Source organism: Rhinolophus hipposideros, assembly GCF_964194185.1.
Source record: "Rhinolophus hipposideros genome assembly, chromosome: 7".
In the NCBI taxonomy this organism is placed as follows: Eukaryota; Metazoa; Chordata; class Mammalia; order Chiroptera; family Rhinolophidae; genus Rhinolophus; species Rhinolophus hipposideros.
In genome coordinates this window covers 45,940,862-45,961,010 of record NC_138053.1, presented here as the reverse complement: position 1 = coordinate 45,961,010, position 20,149 = coordinate 45,940,862, and the positions used below count along the sequence as shown (strand labels likewise).

At 32.7% G+C, this 20,149-nt stretch overlaps 1 protein-coding gene across 2 annotated transcripts in view; it reads right to left on the bottom strand.

The window, feature by feature from the left end:
* EDIL3 (EGF like repeats and discoidin domains 3) overlaps positions 1–20,149 on the bottom strand; it is a 386,556-nt gene that overhangs the window by 253,357 nt on the left and 113,050 nt on the right. For both annotated transcript variants that reach the window (XM_081053539.1, XM_081053538.1), the window contains exon 2: positions 16,065–16,193. In XM_081053539.1, coding sequence (XP_080909665.1) covers positions 16,065–16,193 — 129 coding nt within the window. The remainder of the gene's footprint in view (positions 1–16,064; positions 16,194–20,149) is intronic.

The following is a 20,149-nucleotide window of genomic DNA, read 5'->3' as shown; positions in this document are numbered from 1 at the left end:
CAAGTTTCTCGTCTCTGTGCTTTTTATCATCCGGCATTTTGCTTAAAATGTCCCATTTAATAACTTTATTGGTTAACTACACTTTCATCACAGCCCATCTCAAAAGCCATCTCAGCTATCAAATCTGAAGCCTAGGACAAGAAGTGAACATTCCGTCTCTCGATACTTATATCACTTTGTTCTCCTCTTATGATGATTGTTTTTTGCATCGTGTAATGACTACTGATGTGTGTGTTTTATAATCCTTTTCCAAACGTAAGTGTCTCAAGGGGAGGTCCTTATTCCTGGGCTCATAGACAAAGGGGAGATTTGCCTCTGAGGGTCAGGAAGTCTTCCTAGAGACACTCAATAATATTCATTAAATGGAAGATTCTGGTGTCCTTTTCTATCCCCTCTGTGATTCGATCTTCATGCAAAGCCACAAAGAGTTTATTGTTGATCTATCCCGTCTAAGCACCTAATATTAATATGTTGTCGTAAATTCTAACTTGGTATTTATTATATCTTTACAGGATTCCCATTTTGCAATCTTACAAAGAAAAATCAATTCATGAGTTATTTGCTATAAACATAAAGAAAGCTAGTCATGAAAGGTAAATTCCTAATTATGGAAACATTACTTACATTACTCATAATTTTCAAGTAATAAAACATAAGGTTTTCTTTTCCCCATACAAAGTGAGATAATATGTCAAATTATATGTTGAAGGAAATAAATTTTTAAAAAATGAATAGCTGACAGAAAAATTGTCACCAGTTTACATATTCAAGCACAAGCAGAAACAAATCCTGGCATAAAAATAATAGGTCGGTATTTATTGGACATTTCAATAATGATTGAAATGATGAAATAATATTCAGGGACTTAGAACCTTAATTTCCACATGTAGCTTTTGAATTGTCTATAAGGTTTACTTATTCTATAAATCCTATATATCTGTTATATATTCAGATGTTGTTTTAAGAGCCTTACATATATTCATTTACTTAACTTGAACAAAGCCCCTTTGAAGTTGGTACTGTTATTTCCCCAGTTTTAAAGATGAGGAACTAGGGCAACAAGGGATTAAGCGACTTGGCCATAGTGATAGAGACAGTAAATGGAAGAGCCAGGATTTGAATTCCGTGTGACTGTGTTCTTAACCACAACATCCTGAAGCTATCCTTTAGACTGAGAATGTGTTCCTACAGAATTCCAAGAAAGCATAGTCAGTATATGATGAACACTGGGATTAAAGGTATTATTATTATTATTATTATTATCATCATCATCATCATCATCATTATCATTATCGTTGTTGTTGTTTTTACTCTATGCTCTCTCATTGTTTCAAAGCATACGTCCCTATATGTGTAATAGGCACAGTTTAATTTGAACTAAACACCGGACTGTAAAAAACATGGGATAAAACTTCAGGTTCAACACGTGTTCTGCCTGACTTTGAGCAGGAATCTATGACCCTGTTCTTTACATTCATCACAGAATCACTTTCCAATTGAACACTGAGATTGGTATTAGTTCAGCTATTTATTTCAAGGTTATTACAAGAATAATATATACATTTGCATTTTAATGAATAGACTACCGTAAAAACACAAGACACGATTAAATGGAAAAGAGTGAAGGAACAACATGTCTCTAGCATTATGGCAATTGATAAATTGCATTAAAAAAATCTATTTTTCCACCCCCTTCAAAGTTCATTACATGATGGCCTGATAATCAACCTCACCACAGAAGTTCAGGGTCAGGAAATTGTTGTGGAGAATAATATAGCTCCATCTCCCCAGCTGAATAACTAATGGAAACTGACCTTGAGAACACAGCATGTTCAAAGACGCACCCCGATTTATCCATCGTCTGTGGAACCAAAGCCATTGATTCGAAAGAGACCTGAGTCGACATCAACAACATCTGTCTTTGTGAAAATGTTTGGTAGTTGCTGTGCTGATGAGTAACAGTAATAAGTTCTATACTCAATTGCTCTCTTTGATTTAGGTGAAGCAGTTAGGGTCTGGTTTCTCATTTAAAATCTTACCAGATAAGGACACTGTGGGGATTTATCAATATGCTACGTAAAGAAGGTGCTCATTCTTATTTGAAATTTGCTATATTTTCCAAGGATTAGTACTTAAGAAAATACTTTTATCTAGGTTCTTTTGCTGAGGACCGAAATTGTGTTCTCCCTACTTTACTTTCTAAGCTTTGATGAAAATAAAAATAACAATAAATATTGATTGTTGTCCACTTGAATCATAATTTGGTGAATTTTACATTTTCAAAGGGAAAATAAAATATATTCTGAAATGAATTCTGCCCAAATTCTCTCTTATTATGACTCATTATGTGTTGTCACTGTTCTTTAAGTAATATGGATTACAGAATTTGCCTTTACATAAGTACTTTGATATATTGGACATTAAATTGTTTTAGAGTACAAAGTTACCTTGAGGTGTCAACCAGTTGTCCTATGGCATCAGGGACAGTGGCCAAATAAGTCTTCACACACAATGGCATCTACTTGAAGCTCCTTGGGAAAAGATTCATGCCTTCTGTTGCATCTTAGTAAATCTATGTTTTGACTCTAGTAATTCCTCATAACAAATAGCATGATTCTGAGATATAGCAGGTACTAGTAAGATTTGTTGATTAGTTTATCTAATTTATTAATATTAAATATTATAGTAATTAATAATAGTTCTAAGAAATAAAATTTAACCAATCAAAGTACTCATTTTCAATAAATTCTTAATGCTTTGTCTCTTTCTCTTCATTCTATCTTCTGTGTAACTAATGGTAAAAGGACAGATGACAGCAAATGCTCCATCATTTATCCAATAGCCTTTCACTTTCTATTATAGTGATACTAAACATTTTTCCACTTCCTACCTTTATTTAACCTTCTTAGGCTTTCTTTATCCAGTTATCCTAAGTCTGCCTCATACTATAGATACTCTAGAACCGTTATTTAAGGTTTCTTTGATTAAATGCCTAGTCTTTTTCTCATTAGTCTTAATTTTAGAAGACAGCCTTTTCCTCATAGTTTTTATCAACCAAAATAGACTTTATGTATGCCGGTTTATAGTTTGTCCTTTTAAAATGATTTATGGCCTTATATAATAACTAAATAAGAATAAAAGGAGACATAGTCTCATATGATATTTTTAAAATTTGATGAGATAATCTCTTTCACTCTCTAAGTATACGTTTCTCCTCCTATTATAAAAATTAAATAACTATAACACCAAATCTATGTTACCATAATTAAGTAGATCTAAGACTATTAAGCTTTATTTTCATTATAAATTCATTATGATAAACTATTTAGCCTTTTGATCCAATCCTCGTGATACTAAAGTTTCTCGAATAACTCTCATTCCAACCATTTACTTTTAAGAATTTAGTCTAAGGAGACAGTGGTGAATGTACAGAAAATTCAGTTATAAGAATGCTTATCAAAATTTATAATAGAGGAAATTTGCACAGAACTTAAAAATCCAAAAAATAAGCGCTGGTTGAATAAATGATGGTAAATGATGGAATGTTAGCCTGATATTTTAAATAATGTCAGGAAATAATTTTTAATGAATTGAAATATATAGTGATTATGAAAGAATATGTACTATGTATAATATAAACTTTAAGCATATACATTGATATGTTTACACATAAATGTAGGTACACAATTTCATATGGAGGGGTCAACTTAAATTCTTATAACACTTAATATGACTGTATGACCCCATAGAAAGATACAAAGATAGATCTATAGATAAATTATAGAAATAAGAATGAAAGTATATATAATTTAAGATTATAATTTTTATTTATTTTACTTTATATTTCCTAAATTTTCTTTTTATTATTTTTGTAATAAAGAAAACAAATGCAAATATTTATAAATTCCTAATATAGTTGGCTATATCCAGACACATCATTTACCTTTCTTCCTGTTAATGACATTCAGCAACTCAACTTAAAAATAATTATTTTATCATTTTCTTATTTCTATTGTAATCATAGAAAAAAATTTTGCTCAATCTCAGAAAAATATCTATTTCCCTGAAGTGGTAAAATATTAGCACCATTTGTAATTGCTTAAAAACTGTTATTTTTAAATAAACTGCTCTGTTCAGGATACAATGGCTTTATGTGTAATTAGTTCAATTAAAAGGAAACAAACAATATGTATAATTATTAGAATAAAAATATAGATTCATGCTGTAAATCAATGAAGAAGATAAAACCAAGTAACACAATCAGAGCAGAACTAAATGAAATAGAGAACAAAAAGACAATAGAAAAAAATAATGTGAAAAAGAGCTGGTTCTTTGAAAAGATTAACAAAATTGACAAACCCTTGGCTAGACTCACTAAGATAAAAAGAGAGAAGACACTAATTAACAAAATCAGAAATGAAAAAGGAGAAGTTATCACGGACACCACAGAAATACAAAGGATCATCCAAGAATACTATGAAGGACTATATGCCACCAAATTCAATAACCTAGAAGAAATGGACAAGTTCTTAGAAACATATAGCCTTCCAAGGCTGAACCATGAAAAACTGGAAAATCTAAACAGACTGATCACCAGTAAGGAAATTGAATCAGTCATCCAAAACCGTCCCAAAGGCAAAAGTCCGGGACCAGATGGCTTCACTAGTGAATTCTACCAAACCTTCAAAGAGGATCTAATACCAATCCTGCTCAAACTCTTCCAAAAATTGAAGAAGAGACAGTACTCCCTAACTCATTTTATGAGGCCAACATTACCTGATACTAAAACCTGGTAAAGACAACACAAAAAAAGAAAACTACAGACCAATATCTCTGATGAATACAGATGCAAAAATCCTAAACAAAATTCTAGCAAATCGAATAGAACAAGGCATTAAAAAGATTATTCATCACGACCAAGTGGGGTTCATCCCCGGGGCACAAGGATGGTTCAACATTCGCAAATCCATCAATGTAATACATCACATAAACAAAATAAAGGACAAAAATCATATGATTATATCAATAGATGCAGAAAAAGCATTTGACAAGATACCACATCCATTTATGATTAAAACACTCAATAAAATATGTATAGAAGGAAAACACCTTAATATAATAAAGGCCATCTATGACAAACCCTCAGCTAATCTCATACTTAACAGTGAAAAACTGAAGCCCTTTGCTCTACGTTCAGGAACACGACAGGGCTGTCCCCTATCACCTCTGCTTTTCAACATAGTGTTGGAAGTCCTTGCCAGAGCAATCAGGCAAGAGAAAGAAATAAAAGGCATCCAAATTGGGAATGAAGAAGTTAAATTATCACTCTTTGCATATGACATGATGCTATATATAGAAAACCCTAAAGGCTCCACCAAAAAGCTATTAGAAACAATCAACGACTAAAGTAAAGTTTCTGGCTACAAAATCAACGTACAAGAGTCCATTGCATTCCTATATACTAACAATGAAATCTCAGAAAAAGAAATACAAAAAACAATTCTTTTTGCAATTGCAGCAAAAAGAATAAAATACCAAGGAATAAACTTAACCAAGGATCTGAAGGACCTATATGCTGAAAACTATCAGACATTTTTGAAAGAAATTGAAGAAGACACAAAGAAATGGAAAGACATTCCGTGCTCATGGATTGGAAGAATCAACATAGTTAAAATGGCCATAACACCCAAAGCAATATACGGATTTAATGCAATCCCCATCAAAATCCCAACGGCATTTTTTAAACAAATAGAGAAAAAGAATCATCAGATTTGTTTGGAGCCACAAAAGACGCCGAATAACCAAAGCAAACTTAAGAAAAAAGAACAATACGGGAGGTATCACACTCCCTGACTTTAGCTTGTACTACAGGGCTACAATAATCATAATAATAATTATTCTAATAATTTTCTATGGTATAGGAAAACAGACACGTGGAATAGAATTGACAACCCAGAAATAAAACCACATATACATGGACAGATAATTTTTGACAAAGAAACTAAAAAATACAATGAAGGAAGAAAGACAGCCTGTTCAATAAATGGTGCTTGGAGAATTGGATAGCCATGTGCAAAAGAATGAAACTGGACTGCTATCTGTCACCATGTACCAAAATTAATTCAAAATGGATCAAAGACTTAAGCATAAGACCTGACACAATAAACTGCATAGAAGAAAACATAGATTTTAAACTTATGGACCTTGGGTTCAAAGAGCATTTTATGAATTTGACTCCAAAGGCAATGGAAGTAAAAGCTAAAATAAACAAATGGGACTATATGAAACTTAAAAGCTTCTGCTCAGCAAAAGAAACCATCGACAAAATAAAGAGGCAACCAACTGAATGGGAGAAGATTTTACAAACAGTGCCTCTGATAAGAGGCTAATATCCAAAATATACAAGGAACTCATGAAACTCAACAACAAAAAAACAAACAACCCAATTGAAAAATGGACAGAGGACCTGAAGAGACATTTCTCCAAAGAGGATATACAAATGGCACGTAGACATATGAAAAAATGCTCAACATTGTTAATCATCAGAGAAATGCAAATGAAAACCACAATGAGATATCACCTCACCCTAGTCAGAATGGCTGGACAAATAGTAATAAGTGTTGGGGAGGCTGTGGAGAAAAAGGAATCCTCATACACTGTTGGTGGAAATGCAGACTGGTGCAGCCACTATGGAAGGCAGTGTGAAGGTTCCTCAAAAAATTACAAATAGAATTACCATATGACCAAGCAATCCCTCTCCTGGGTATCTACCCAAAAAAACTGAAAACATTTATACATAAAGTCACGTGTGCTCCAATGTTCATTGCAGCTTTGTTTACAGTGGCCAAGACATGGAAACAACCAAAATGTCCTTTGATAGATGAATGGATAAAGAATTTGTAGTATATATACACAATGGAATACTATTCGGCAGTAAAAAAAAATGATATAGGAACATTTGTGACAACATGGATGGATCTTGAGAGTATAATGCTAAGTGAAATAAGTCAGACAGAAAAAGCAGAGAACCCTATGATTTCACTGATATGTGGTATATAAACCCAAAACAACAAAAAAACAAGACAAACAAATGAGAAACAAAAACTCATAGACACAGACAATAGTTTAGTGGTTACCAGAGGGTAAGTGGGTAGGGGGAGTGAGATGAGGGTAAAGGGGATCAATTATATGGTGATGGAAGGAGAACTGACTGTGGGTGGTGAACACACAATGGGATTTGTAGATGATGTAATACAGAATTGTACACCTGAAATCTATGTAATTTCACTAACAATTGTCACCCCAATAAATTAAAAAAAAAAAAAGCTTATAAAGGCTTGAACACGAGCAGAGGCATTGAGATTGAAGAAGAGAAAATGATGAATTTAGGAGACACTACAGAGATAGAAGAAATGGGATTTGGCTTTCAAATCCAACCTAAGAGAGCCTGCCAAAACTTTTTGTATCTTGCAAACCTTAGCAAAAAGTGAGAGAGCAAACACCATCATAAATTATGAAACCAAGCCCCAGGTCTCTGGTACTTGCAGTAATAAAAAGAAATATTTATTTAAAAAAAGAAACATTATGGAAGGTTTTAAAGATTGTTGGACATGTTTTAACTATTTTATAAGTCATTAATGAGTCACCTGTAGACCTCTTTTCCATAAAAGTGCTCAACTTGGAAGAGAAATTTTTCTGGAGATTAATGCTAAATTTTCCAGTGAGCTTATACGTTTAAAATAGTAATTTTCCTTTTCATAAATGTGTAGAAGTGTACATTTTGGCAGTGCCACAACTGACTTCATGTCACTTCATTTGGAATCTACATAAAAGGACAATTTAATGTCACTTTCCATTTTCACTTTCCTAGTTTTTCAATGTGTGTTCTAAAATGAACAGAAAATACCCACTTTTTCCTCTTTAAGAGAGTTTACTTTTCCCTCCCTTACTAGAAAATAAATTGTATTCATAACTGATAACATAAAAATAAATATCTACAAACATATCTATATGTTTATCAACTTTTTGCATTACCAATCAAAACTATTTAAAAATCAAATAAGAGGAAAAGTAATGCTCCGTGTTAGATTGTAACATTTGCAACAAAGTCTTCACTTCTTGCCTCCTCACCTTTGCAATATGAAGTAGTAGATCACCCCCATCGAAAGTGTTGTTAGCTAATGTGACACAAGCAGGGATTTTAAAATGTCTTGATTTTTTTTTTTACTGCTCTTGGGACCTTTCCACCACCACTATGCAGGGAAGCTTGATCTAGCAGACAGGAGTCATTTTAGCTGAATCATCTTCTACTGCCCAGCACCAGTCAACCAGAACACATACTTAACTTACTCTCAGAATTGTGAGGTAAATGTTTGTTTAAATCATTCATGATGATTTGTTAAACAGAAAAAATGTAATGATATACATCCACTATCATTTCATTTATAAAAGTATCCATCCCCCATCAACAGAAAGGATACACTCTCAGGAAAAAAAGACAATGGCTAAAATGGTATACATCATTTTTTAAAAATGTGTTATATTGTCTTATCTTACAAATAAAAGTTTTCCAACAAATTGTCTCTTATCTTTCTTCTGAACAAAAGAGGATTTCTGTACTTGATATTTCCTAAGGTTCTTTGATGTTCCATATATTTGGTCTGAAGTTACTATGTAATTGTTAGGGCTTGGAAATGCAAGCTAATGCATTCTAATCATTGTAATTAACAATAAAGTAGAAATGTTTTTAAATTAATAAGTTCGTACTTTATAAGTTACGGTACAGGAATCTTTACATATATAAAACAAAATTACTTTTCTCTAATGTATGCAAAATAAATGGCAAAATTTTTCCCTTAACTCTATCCTCATAAGTGTACAATCCTATTTGTTTGTATGAACACATATTTAATCCTTCTTATTATCAGAAAGTAAGTAAACATAACTGTGAAAATAAATCCCTTTGACTCCAGTTGACTGAGAAATTTCTTAGCAATTTTCTATGGCTAGCAGCTTTTGAGAAAGTATTTTAGTCCATTTAGAATAGCTTTCGTTATGATAATGTCTAGAAGCATGGATTCAATCATGAGTTAGTCTTTCTTAGTCCAAGAAACAATCTTAAAGGGGAAAGAAACTGATAACTACTCATAATTTCATCCAATATATGAATAGTTTAAAGGAAATCTATCAAATCTCTCATTCAGAAACAAAAATTTGGAAATCTTAAATAGCCTCACTGTACCCAAGAAGTCTCCTTAAAGTTCATTAACATTCAGGTATTTCACAATCACTAACAAGAAGTCTTTTAGACAGTCAGCCTCTATTACACTATTTGATATTCTGACACTGATCATCTCCTGAAAGATAAACATGAATATGGCTGTATATGGGGCAAGACATACAGAGCAAATTGTTATTTTTTAATTCTTATGAGACACTTTATGCTTATGGTTTAAATGTAACCAATTTCCATAAAGAAATGAGAGCAACAGGACAGATTAGCAGTGATGAGATTTGAGACCACAAATTTAAAAGAACCTAAATTCATGTAGAAAAGGGATACCAACTACCAAAGAGAAATAAGTTTGGATGGCATACGATTAATAGGAGAGGATAGGAGAAGATAGAAGAGCATGTTCTATCTTCATGTTTACTAATTTTTTCTAAATTAAAAAACCTGGTCAGAAACCAAAGTAACTACAGGGAGAATAAAGAGGAAGAATTATAAAAAAAATGATCTGCTGACTTTGTCATCTTGTACTAACTACTCTGAATACCATAGGCACTTTGAATTTTTTTCTCCAAAGTGATTCTGAATTTTACATTACTACTAAATTCCAATGTTTATGTCCTTTGTTTTCAGACTGATAGGTTTAACAGGTTAAATTTATGATAAATATTATTGAAATATCTATATGAGTCATCTAACAGTTTATTCTTAGTAAAACACATGGTTAAGTTTTACCTCATTTTTTTTCTGAATCATAATGACATTACAATTCTATCTTAAAGGAGAAACCTCCCTTGGCCCAAATACTTCTTTCCGTTACTGTGCTCTCTCCCTGTCCCAATACAAAGAAGTTATCTCAGTAACATCCTGTTCAAATGCCAACTTTCAAGCTTTGTTAATATTCCTTATGAAAAACATACCTCCTCTTATTCTACCTCATACTTTATACCATAAGTGTGATGGTTTGTTGTCTAATTCCCCATTTGATTGGAATATCCATGAAGACAGACCCTATTTTTTTAATGTTTATATCCTCAATGCCAAGAAGAGTGTCTGGGATATAGCATATATTCAATAATGGATGGATGAATAAACAAATCAATTGATGGCTGTTTGGTAAAGCCATTTTTTAAAGACTTTTTAAAGAGCAGTTTTAGTTTCACAGCAAAATAGAGAAAGGTATACAGATTTCCCATACCGTCCCTGACCCCTCACATGCATAGCCTTCCCCATTATCAACACTCCTCACTAGAATAGTACATTTGTTACAATTGATAAACCTATACTGATACATCAGAACTATCTAAAGTCCATAGTTTGTATTAGAATTCACTCTAGGTGCCATACATTGTATGGATCTGGACCATGTATAATGGCATGTATCCATCATTATGATATTATACAGAGTATTTTCACTGCCCTAAAATCCTCTGTTTTCTGCCTAAGGTGTTTTGAATTTCAAATTCGACTTGTTTATTACTAGTATGTAAGAAAACAACTTTTGTATATTAACCTTACAATCCTACAATCTTGGATGCAAGGTGCTTAATCTAAGTGCTTATTAGTTCCAGGAGATTTTTGCTTCTTTCAGAATTCTTTCCACATAGACGATCATGTCATCTGCAAACAGACTGTTCTATTTCTTCGTTCACAATCTGTACACTTGTCTCATTTCTGATCCAAGTGGGAAAGCTTTGAGTTTCTCACCATTAAGTAGGATTTTAGCCATAGGTTTTTTTGTAGACATTCTTTAACACCTTGAGGAAGTTCCCCTGTATTCTTAGCCACCTTTTAAATCCTTTCTCTAATTCATCCATGTACCACAATCTACCTTTGTTTCCACAACTCCAACAAAACCGACTTTGGCAAGAGCATCCATAAGTCACATGTAATCAATGAAAATGTTTATGTTGGTCAACTTTGACAGTTTTTACACTGTTGATCATTTATTCCTTGAAACACTATTTACCCTTAACTTTTGGGGTGACACACTTTCCTGGTTTCACTCTCTTTTTTTCTCATAAGAGTTTGAGTCAAAACTGACAACAATTTCTGGAAAGCAGTATCTAAACTGCCGCCACCCTGGTTTCTCTTCTATCTCCCTGACCACTCCTTCTCAGACTCATCTATAGATTTACTTTCTCTAGCTATTGTTTAATTATTGATGAACCAGTTTCCAGTTTCCCTGAATATCAATAACTGTATAATTATGACCTACAAAACCATGTCTAACTTCTTAATTAATTAATGTCTAAAAAATACTTCAAATTCAGTATGTGAAATATTTAACTCATTTTCTACCTCCCAATCCACTATATCCAATGTGCACTATCTCAGTTAATGGCACCCTGTTGCTCAGGTAAGAGACTGGGGGTGCTTCGTCTTTACTCCTCTTTGTTTCCAAACTCTTTTTACTCAATAATGCCATAAGTCACCAATCATTATCTACTGTATCCTTTAAATACTATTGATTCTCTACTCTCTATTTTCTTTGTTACTACACTGACGCAGGCCATGGCTGACCTGGTCCTCTGCGATAGCCTTCAAATTATCTCCCTGCCTTAATCTGTTCTATTTTTGTTTTCCATATTCCAAAGACAGCGATCTTCTAAAAGTGCAGATCCTTTCCTTTGCTCTCAGTATAAAGTCCAAATTCCTTAAAACATAATGCAAGACTGCAGAATCTGCCACTATCACCGTCTTCAGACTCATTGCTAGACACCATGGCTCTCCCTTGTAAGCTCCAGCCACACTGAATTTCTTTCAGCTCATGAATTATGACTTTCCTTATCACCTGACTTTTCTAAAAATTATTTCCAGTCTTGAATACTTTTAGAGTTCTGTCTGCTAAATTGAAATTATCTTTTAGAATTATGTCAAGATATTTTTTCAGTTAGGCATTTATTTCCTGACAACTAGCTTAAGATAAGACACCTGCTTTATATTCTTACAGCTCCATCTACTTCTCCTATCACAACACTCATCATATTTATCTATTTATTTACTTATTTGCTTTCCTAGCTAGACAGCAATTTCTGTAAATTTGCTTATCATTGCATCCCACCATTTAGGTGACTATTACTCAATAAGTATTCAATAAATACTTTAGAATCAATTAAAACTAAGACTTTATTTTTTTTTAAATTCATCACTAACTTACTTCTCTTTGGTTGCACTAATATACTATGTATTTGCGTTGTGAAGTTTATATTTGTTATTAGTTTACTGGATCACACTAATAGGATACAGAGGATAATTATGCCATGGAACTTGGAAAATTTTATATTTCCCCAATCTTTCATATATACACTCTAGAATACTCACTGGTAATAAAAATTTCTATATGAAATAACTGTGTCAACATTTTGTTCCAAATTACAAAGTGTTATTAAGGAATGTGAGGAGGTAATTGGTAAGCAATTTGGGGCTCTGTCACATGGTGATCTGTATATAAGTCCCCTAGAGAAGGCAGCAGTGTCCAGTGCACATCTTTCAAAAAAATGGTTAATCTGGTTGATGTCTTCAAATCTGAAGATATGAAGTGTTTGTTTTTGTTTGTTTGTTTGTTTGTTTTTTCCTTTCCTTTGATAAGAGAGATATTTTCCTATTCCCTTGTGTGGATATCAGAAGTGAGTCTTAACGACGTGAAGAGGCTGAGAACACTGAATGTGGAGATACATTTGTGTAAGGGGGATGTGTGTGGGAGAAAAAGAGAGGGAAACAGGGAGGGAGACAGAAAGTGACAGAGAGAGGTTAAAGATGAATATAGGAGTCTACAGACAGATCAATAATTAAGTCAAAGAAAAGCAATACTGTCCAGCGAATGAAGTTCACAAATCTGAGCAAGTCAATATCTCCAAGCTTCCACACATAATATAGGAATGTAAGTGATGTGAGGATTGATTGCAAATGTGGTAAACTATTTTGTGCTTATCTGACATTAGGTGCTTTGAGAGCAAAGAATAGAAGTACAAAATTGCATGAGAATCTCTTTTGAAATAAGTAGAACCAAGAAATTATGACTACTACAAAGTAATGAGGTTTGAGGTAAAATTCAAGAAGCAATTTTTATATCTTAGAACAGTGTCTTGAAATTCTCCTTTCCAGACGTACTACAATGGAGAAATTATATGTTTGATTGTAGAGTAAATAGAGTAAAACTATTTTTTTAATTGGAATCAAAACACAACTTTTTCTAAATATCGACCAGATTATTTTCTTCCTTTGGAAACTAAAAATAAGGATATATAGAACTTCATATAATCACAAAATTTATACATAGTTTGAAAGATTAGAAGAAAACTTAGACACATCTCCATCATTGGGGAGACTGTGGAAGTAAAAACACAGCAAAGGTGACAGATCAAACTTTTGTCTTTTAAGGTATTACATTAAAATATCTATAGCTTATGGTTTGCTTTTCGTTTGTTTTGTTTTGTTTTTGTATAAAATTCTATTATACTCTGTGTTTTCTGCACTGGTATTACCTAACAGCAGGGAAACAACAAAACTATCCCAGCATAGTAGACTTTTTAACCTAAAAGTCAGGATGGTCATTAATGATCTAAGGTTTCATTTTTTTAGTCCCAATAATTAGTTTTAAAAATATGGGGAAAAAAACAAAAAAAAAAACAAAAACTAAGGTAGCTTAGATATTAAAAGTGTTGCTACTGTGTTCATTCAATAAATGTTCAGCATTCCCTTATTGCGTGCAAGAAAACATAGAGCTAAGAAACAGGTGATAAAAAGGCAGATAACATCTCACTCTAAAAGTCATTTAACCTCAAACTGTATTTAATTTTCCACTTATTTTCTCATCCTTTAATAAAATTATTTCACAACATACAAAAGTTGTATTTAAGAAACTACGGACATTTTAAACTGTTAAGGCACTTGTCTTCTATTGTTTTAATCTTATAAAACCAATACATTAAATCAGAATTGGCATAACCAATACGCTATGCTAATTGGTAAAGCAAATATAAACTGAACATATTTCTTCCAAGAACTCCTAAACATACCTCATGGAAGAATGAGGTTGCTTGAAATATATCATGAAAACATCTAGCTTATGATACTATAACTACCCCATTTCTGAATATCAGAAGTATTTTAAATATATAATAATACATCTGAATAAAACTTAGTTCTCTAAGCATTTGATTTCCCAACATCTCATATAAATACATGAACTATTGCAGTGTGTTTAGTTTTTAAAGTATTTCTGCCAATAGTAGCATTCTTCTGATAAAAATGATGATTATAGAATTGTTTAAAAGTATGGCCCAAAGTATTCAAGTATTTATTTAAAAATTCCATGAAGATACTGGTTTTGTAATTATTTAAATACATTTGCCTTTTCAATTATAGATTTGGCTCTTACAAAGTAGCAACAAAACATTATATACTACAAATCTAAGGCAATGCCAGTTTGGGTTAGTGGCCTTAAAATATAGCACTAACTTTTTATTCTATTCATTCCTGTTAGGAATATTTATGATTATAATTTTCTTCAGAGATATATCCTGATTCTTAATATAAGGACATGATTCTTATATTAAATTCTGAAACTCACTGTACATATTTCGAGACTGGGTCAAAGTGGTTACAACAGTTTTATATCTATGGCACTGCATCAAACCCCCTAAAACAGCAGTGAGTTAATAAAAGCTTTAAAAGAGAAATATCTTTGAAATGAATTAAATGAACAAGGTACATTTCAGCAATAATATAATAAACTCTTTTATATATAATGCATGCATAGTAATATAATATGAAAAATACAAGAAAAAGGCATTTAAAAATAAAGCACGCTAAATCCAATAACTAGTTGCAAAAATGGGAGTTAATGGTTTTAATTAATTATTCTTTCATTGATTTAACTGATAGTTATAGGGATCCTGCTAAGCATTAAAGTACTTATTATAGAGATTAGTACTTTTCTTCTTCAAAATTATTTTTCAAAAGTCATAGAAATCTCCAAGTTTTCCAAAGTTTATGCTAGTTGACAGAACTTTAATCAAAAACGTGTTTGGTTTTCCTTGTAGAACAGATATAGTCCACTTTTTCTTCTTCTTGGTATGACGTGAAAAAATATAGACCTCTGTTCAACAGTCTTAATCAAGGTATTACCTTGAATCAGATAGAAAATTTCTACACGAATTTACATAGTGCTAAATTATTTAAAGTAAGGCTATTTCCTTAATGGGGTAGTATTTGGAAATTATGGAAGTTAACCTAAATCCATAATTATACATGACAGTGAAGTACTTCACAGATGAAAAAACACTTTGAAATGTAATCAATGACTAATCAGTATTCACAAAGCAGTTTTCTGAGAACACTTAGAAGAACAATGAAGTTCAAATATTGTCTTCTTTCATGTATTTATAGTTTTAGAAAAGTAACAATTTGTACAGCTACAAAATACTGATGGATTATTAGTCACTAAAATAAGTTCTATTTTATTTAGAGTGACTATATAATTTAAATAAATTGACTTAGGAATTATTTTCCAGTGAGAATAAAAATTTTAATGTATATCAATATTAAAGAGATAAGAAATTGATTATATTCTAGTAGTACTTGTGGTGCCCTTAAAGTATAATGCTAATCACTAAAACATATTTTTAAGTTATTTACTGAGAACACTACTAATAAAAATAGAATTTAAATATAAAATAGAAATTATAAAATTGAGAGTTCTACAGAGTAAACTAATTAGCAACATACAGCAATCTTGTACAGAATATCCATAATGCACCACAGCCAAATTTGTCTGTCACTCATGAAAAAAAAGAGAATTACTATTGAAATGTTTAAATCTCACACTTACCAACCTCCACAACACTAGAACAGTTGGGATCTGTGAAGCCATCTGGACACTCACAGGAAAAGGAATCTTCAGACAATCCTGACAAACAGATACCTCCATTTTCACACGGATTGGGGTCACAAATATCACCTGAGGAATAAAGAAACAGATATTAACTTTTTTTTTTTTTGGTCTTAGGCACTAAAATGTACTATTTTACATACTTCACTTATCTTCCTTTGGTAGCCACCAAACAGTTTAGGTTTACAAATAAGGTATGCAATACCCATTTCAAACCATATCCTTTTAGGAGAGATGGTATGTAGCATAGTAAAAATTAAATTTTAAAATTCAAACAATGCATGCTGAATTGCATACTGAAATCTGTTAACTCAGTTTGAGGTTCCTGAATTACTTGTAAATGAAATAGTGTCTAATGTGTTAAAGATTAACTGAAATACCTGTAGTAGACTGATTTATTAATTACTCCAACATATAATCTTTCTGTACCCACACACTGCTCTATAACTGCAATTCTTCTCATTAAAGGGGTGGGGTTTATTTCTGGATCCCTAGAATCTGGGCTTGTCTATGTGACTTGTGTTGGCCAATAAGATATTAGCATACTTGAAGCCAGCAGAAGTTTGCAAAAGTACTTGAATATTTCTATTTCCTCTCTTGGAACACTGCTAGGTCATGAGACTAAATTCATACTAGCTTGCTTGGGAGAGGTGAGAGAAACAGGAAAGGATAAGAGAGAAACTACTACCCAGAAATAATTTGTGCCATAACAAACACCTTCACATATGTGGTCTTGACTTTGAAGGAATCTGAAAAGGCACTGAGAGCGCAGAGCGGCTACCGGAGGCTAGAAAAATGGCTATCCATGTTATGTAGAAAAAAGCATTTGGTAAAGCTTTCACCTGTGTAAATTTCAGTGATAGAAAATTTACTTAATAAACTTTTACATACGAGTAATGAGATTTCCGGGCACAAAGTTAAAGTGTTAGCTGGCTCTTAATAGCTTCATTTGATAAGGTATTACAAGAAAGAGATGTGCTAAATAAAGAATCAATGAGTTTGAAAGTAAAGGAATATAAAATGTGATAGAAAATAAAACTTTCTCAATTCTAGCCTCTCAAACCAGTGAAAGATCAAATCCAGAGCTTTGTCAGAAAGACATAAATATCAAATTAAGAATGTGGTTTTAAGAACTTTTGTGAAGATGTTTCAAATAATTCAGGTGCAGCCTGAAAGAGCCTTTCAGCTAAATAAAAGTGCTTTTAGAAATCTTAAAGGTATTATCCCTGAGCAGCCTGACAAACCCAAAGTATCATTGATTAAGTCTTGAGTAAAAAGCAGGCTTCAGACAGAGTTATGGGTGTGGCTTTATTGCATAGAAAGGATGTGGATCAGATTCAGAAAAGCCCATACAGTTTTTAAAGCAGCTTTGTAGGTGAAAGTACCACCTCCTGGATTAAGAGAATGAGGCTTTTCAAAAGTTAAAAAAGCATCTGCGTCCCAACTCCCTACTACTTTGTGCTTCTTAAGAACTTTATTCTCTTATTGGAGCTTTCCCATGAATTATTTCATCTCTTTTCTAGGTTATTTTACCGCGTTTCCCCAGAAATAAGACCTAGCTGGACCATCCTCTCTAATGCGTCTTTTGCAGCAAAAATTAATATAAGACCCATTGTTATAGTAATTATATTATATTATATTATATTATATTATACCAGGTCTCATATTATATTTAAATTATTATATTTTATTATATTATATTTAATTTATTATATTTAATATATTATATTAGAATAAGACCAGATATTTATAATATAATATAATACTGGGTATTATATTAATTTTTGCTCAAAAAGATGCATTAGAGCTGATGGTCTGGCTAGGTCTTACTTTCAGGGAAACATGGTACTATTTTAGAAAAATAAAAATGGAGTTTAAGATTTTTGTCAAATTTATAAAGCAAGTCATTAGCTATACTAGATAATAAAAATACTGCATTAGAAATGGGGCAGACACCAGAAGTCTTCTTAAAACAGCTCTTACTTAACGAAACTATATGGATGCTTAACAGTGCCATATCATATCTTAAAAATTAAATCTTTTTTAAAAGAAAAAAAAAGAAATGGGGCAGATATTAGAAAAGAGAGTAATGAAATAAGGGAATGAATGAATGAACAAATAAATATGTTTTGGAAATACCATAGGATTTCGTATGGCTGTGCCATGGAGTATTTGGTTGGGAATGGCTGGGAAAGTGAAAATACGTCAGATAAGAAAAGATTAAAAAGTAACATTGTGATTTATAAGATGAAGAGCCAATAAATGCTTTTAACATGTATTTTAAAGTTTTGACATGGTCATATTTATATTTTAAGAAGACTATCGTGGTAGCATTCTATTGAATACATTTGAATGGAGACATTGATGACTGGTAAAGATACCACAATATACTTTCTTTGTCTTTATATATCTAACTAGCTAGCTACTTAGTCACCCCTCCTTTTATCCATCCATTTGTCCATCTATCCTTGTGTTCCTTGAATTCCTATTTTGTAGTAATCACTTAAGTAAGTTGGACATTCAGAACTAAAGAGAGTCTTTACCATGAAGTACAGAGCCTTCTATGGGAGATAAACAAAATAAAAAATAAAAAAGCAATAACAATTATAGCACATAATGATATGAGCTGTGATTAAAATACACTATCCAAATTGTAGGGTCAACAGAGTCTTCTGAAAGGATTCATAGGGGTCAGCTGATGTAGAAGACAAGGGGGGTACACGCCCAACATTCCAGACAAAGGGAATAACATACACAGAGGGAAAGAATAATGGTTCATCCAGGAACTTCAAGTAGGTCACTATCATTGTAGCATAGAAATCTATGAGAAACAGAGAGGAATGAGCTCAGAAGGTAGCATGGTCATACAAATAAAGTCCTAATATGCTGAGCCAAATTTCTTGAAGTTCATATTTAAGCTTCGTAAAATCCTAAGAGGACTTTATGCATGGGGAAGTATGTGGTCACATTTGTGTTTTGGAATAATGACTTGGGCAGCATTGTGTTGGATCAAATGGAGGAGTCAAGGCTGAGAGCAAAAGGAGTAAGCATTGATCTTTGATGTAGTCCCAGCAAAAAGTGATGAGGACCTTCTTAACACTCCTTAGAGGTAGCTATGGACAGGGAAAGCAATGGAGGCACCATTTAATCCCAACCCAGTTAATAAACACTAGATAATGAAACAGGAAATGAAACCCCTCCCAAATCACTACTTCCTCTCCCCGCCCCCCGATAATTAATCTGGAAGCAAAGGCATTATGGTTGACATTTTTTAAGACTCAATCACTGGTTTAAAAGTGAGATCATGCTTTTCTGCCTTTGGTGTGAGCAGAACAGCACAGCTTTATACAGTCAGACTAGCAATACTGTTACCTACTAACTACACGGCATAAGAATGAGTATCAATGCCCCCTGATTGTTTGATGAGATGTCAATCATAATTCTGTGTATTGCCAATACTACAAAAAGAGGAGTTCTACATTTCCCAGACCAAGATCTGTTGTTGTAGTTATGTTATCAGATCAAGACAGGTCCATGTTTCTGTTGCTTTATTTATACTGACGGAAACAATGCCTACAGGAGAAAGGCAAGGCAGGAACAGAATCCTAAAGGTTCCCAAGCATACAGGCTATATTTATATATTTATCCAAAATCAAGAACCTCGCATGCTGATCCCTTTCACTCCTACAGCCAAGTTCCTACATAGTTTATTAACTCATGTGAGCTTACTGTCTAGGTATACCCAGGGCCACAGAGGCCAGAATATCTGGTTCCTTTCATTATCCCATCATTATGGGGGGTTTTGCTGGCCTAAGAAACCTTTCTTGGTACTATGTTGCCTTTACTAGGTGATAATACTTAATCTAACTGACTTTCTACCAGGTGTGTATGCCAGTAATGCTCAAATGATGCTTCTGTGCTCAAAATGAGAAAAGAAGGTCTGTTTACCTCTGATTGTATCTTGTAAATGCCAGCTGCTTTTTAGCTGACATGTTGGTTTGTTTGTTTTTCTTTTGCCCTTGTAC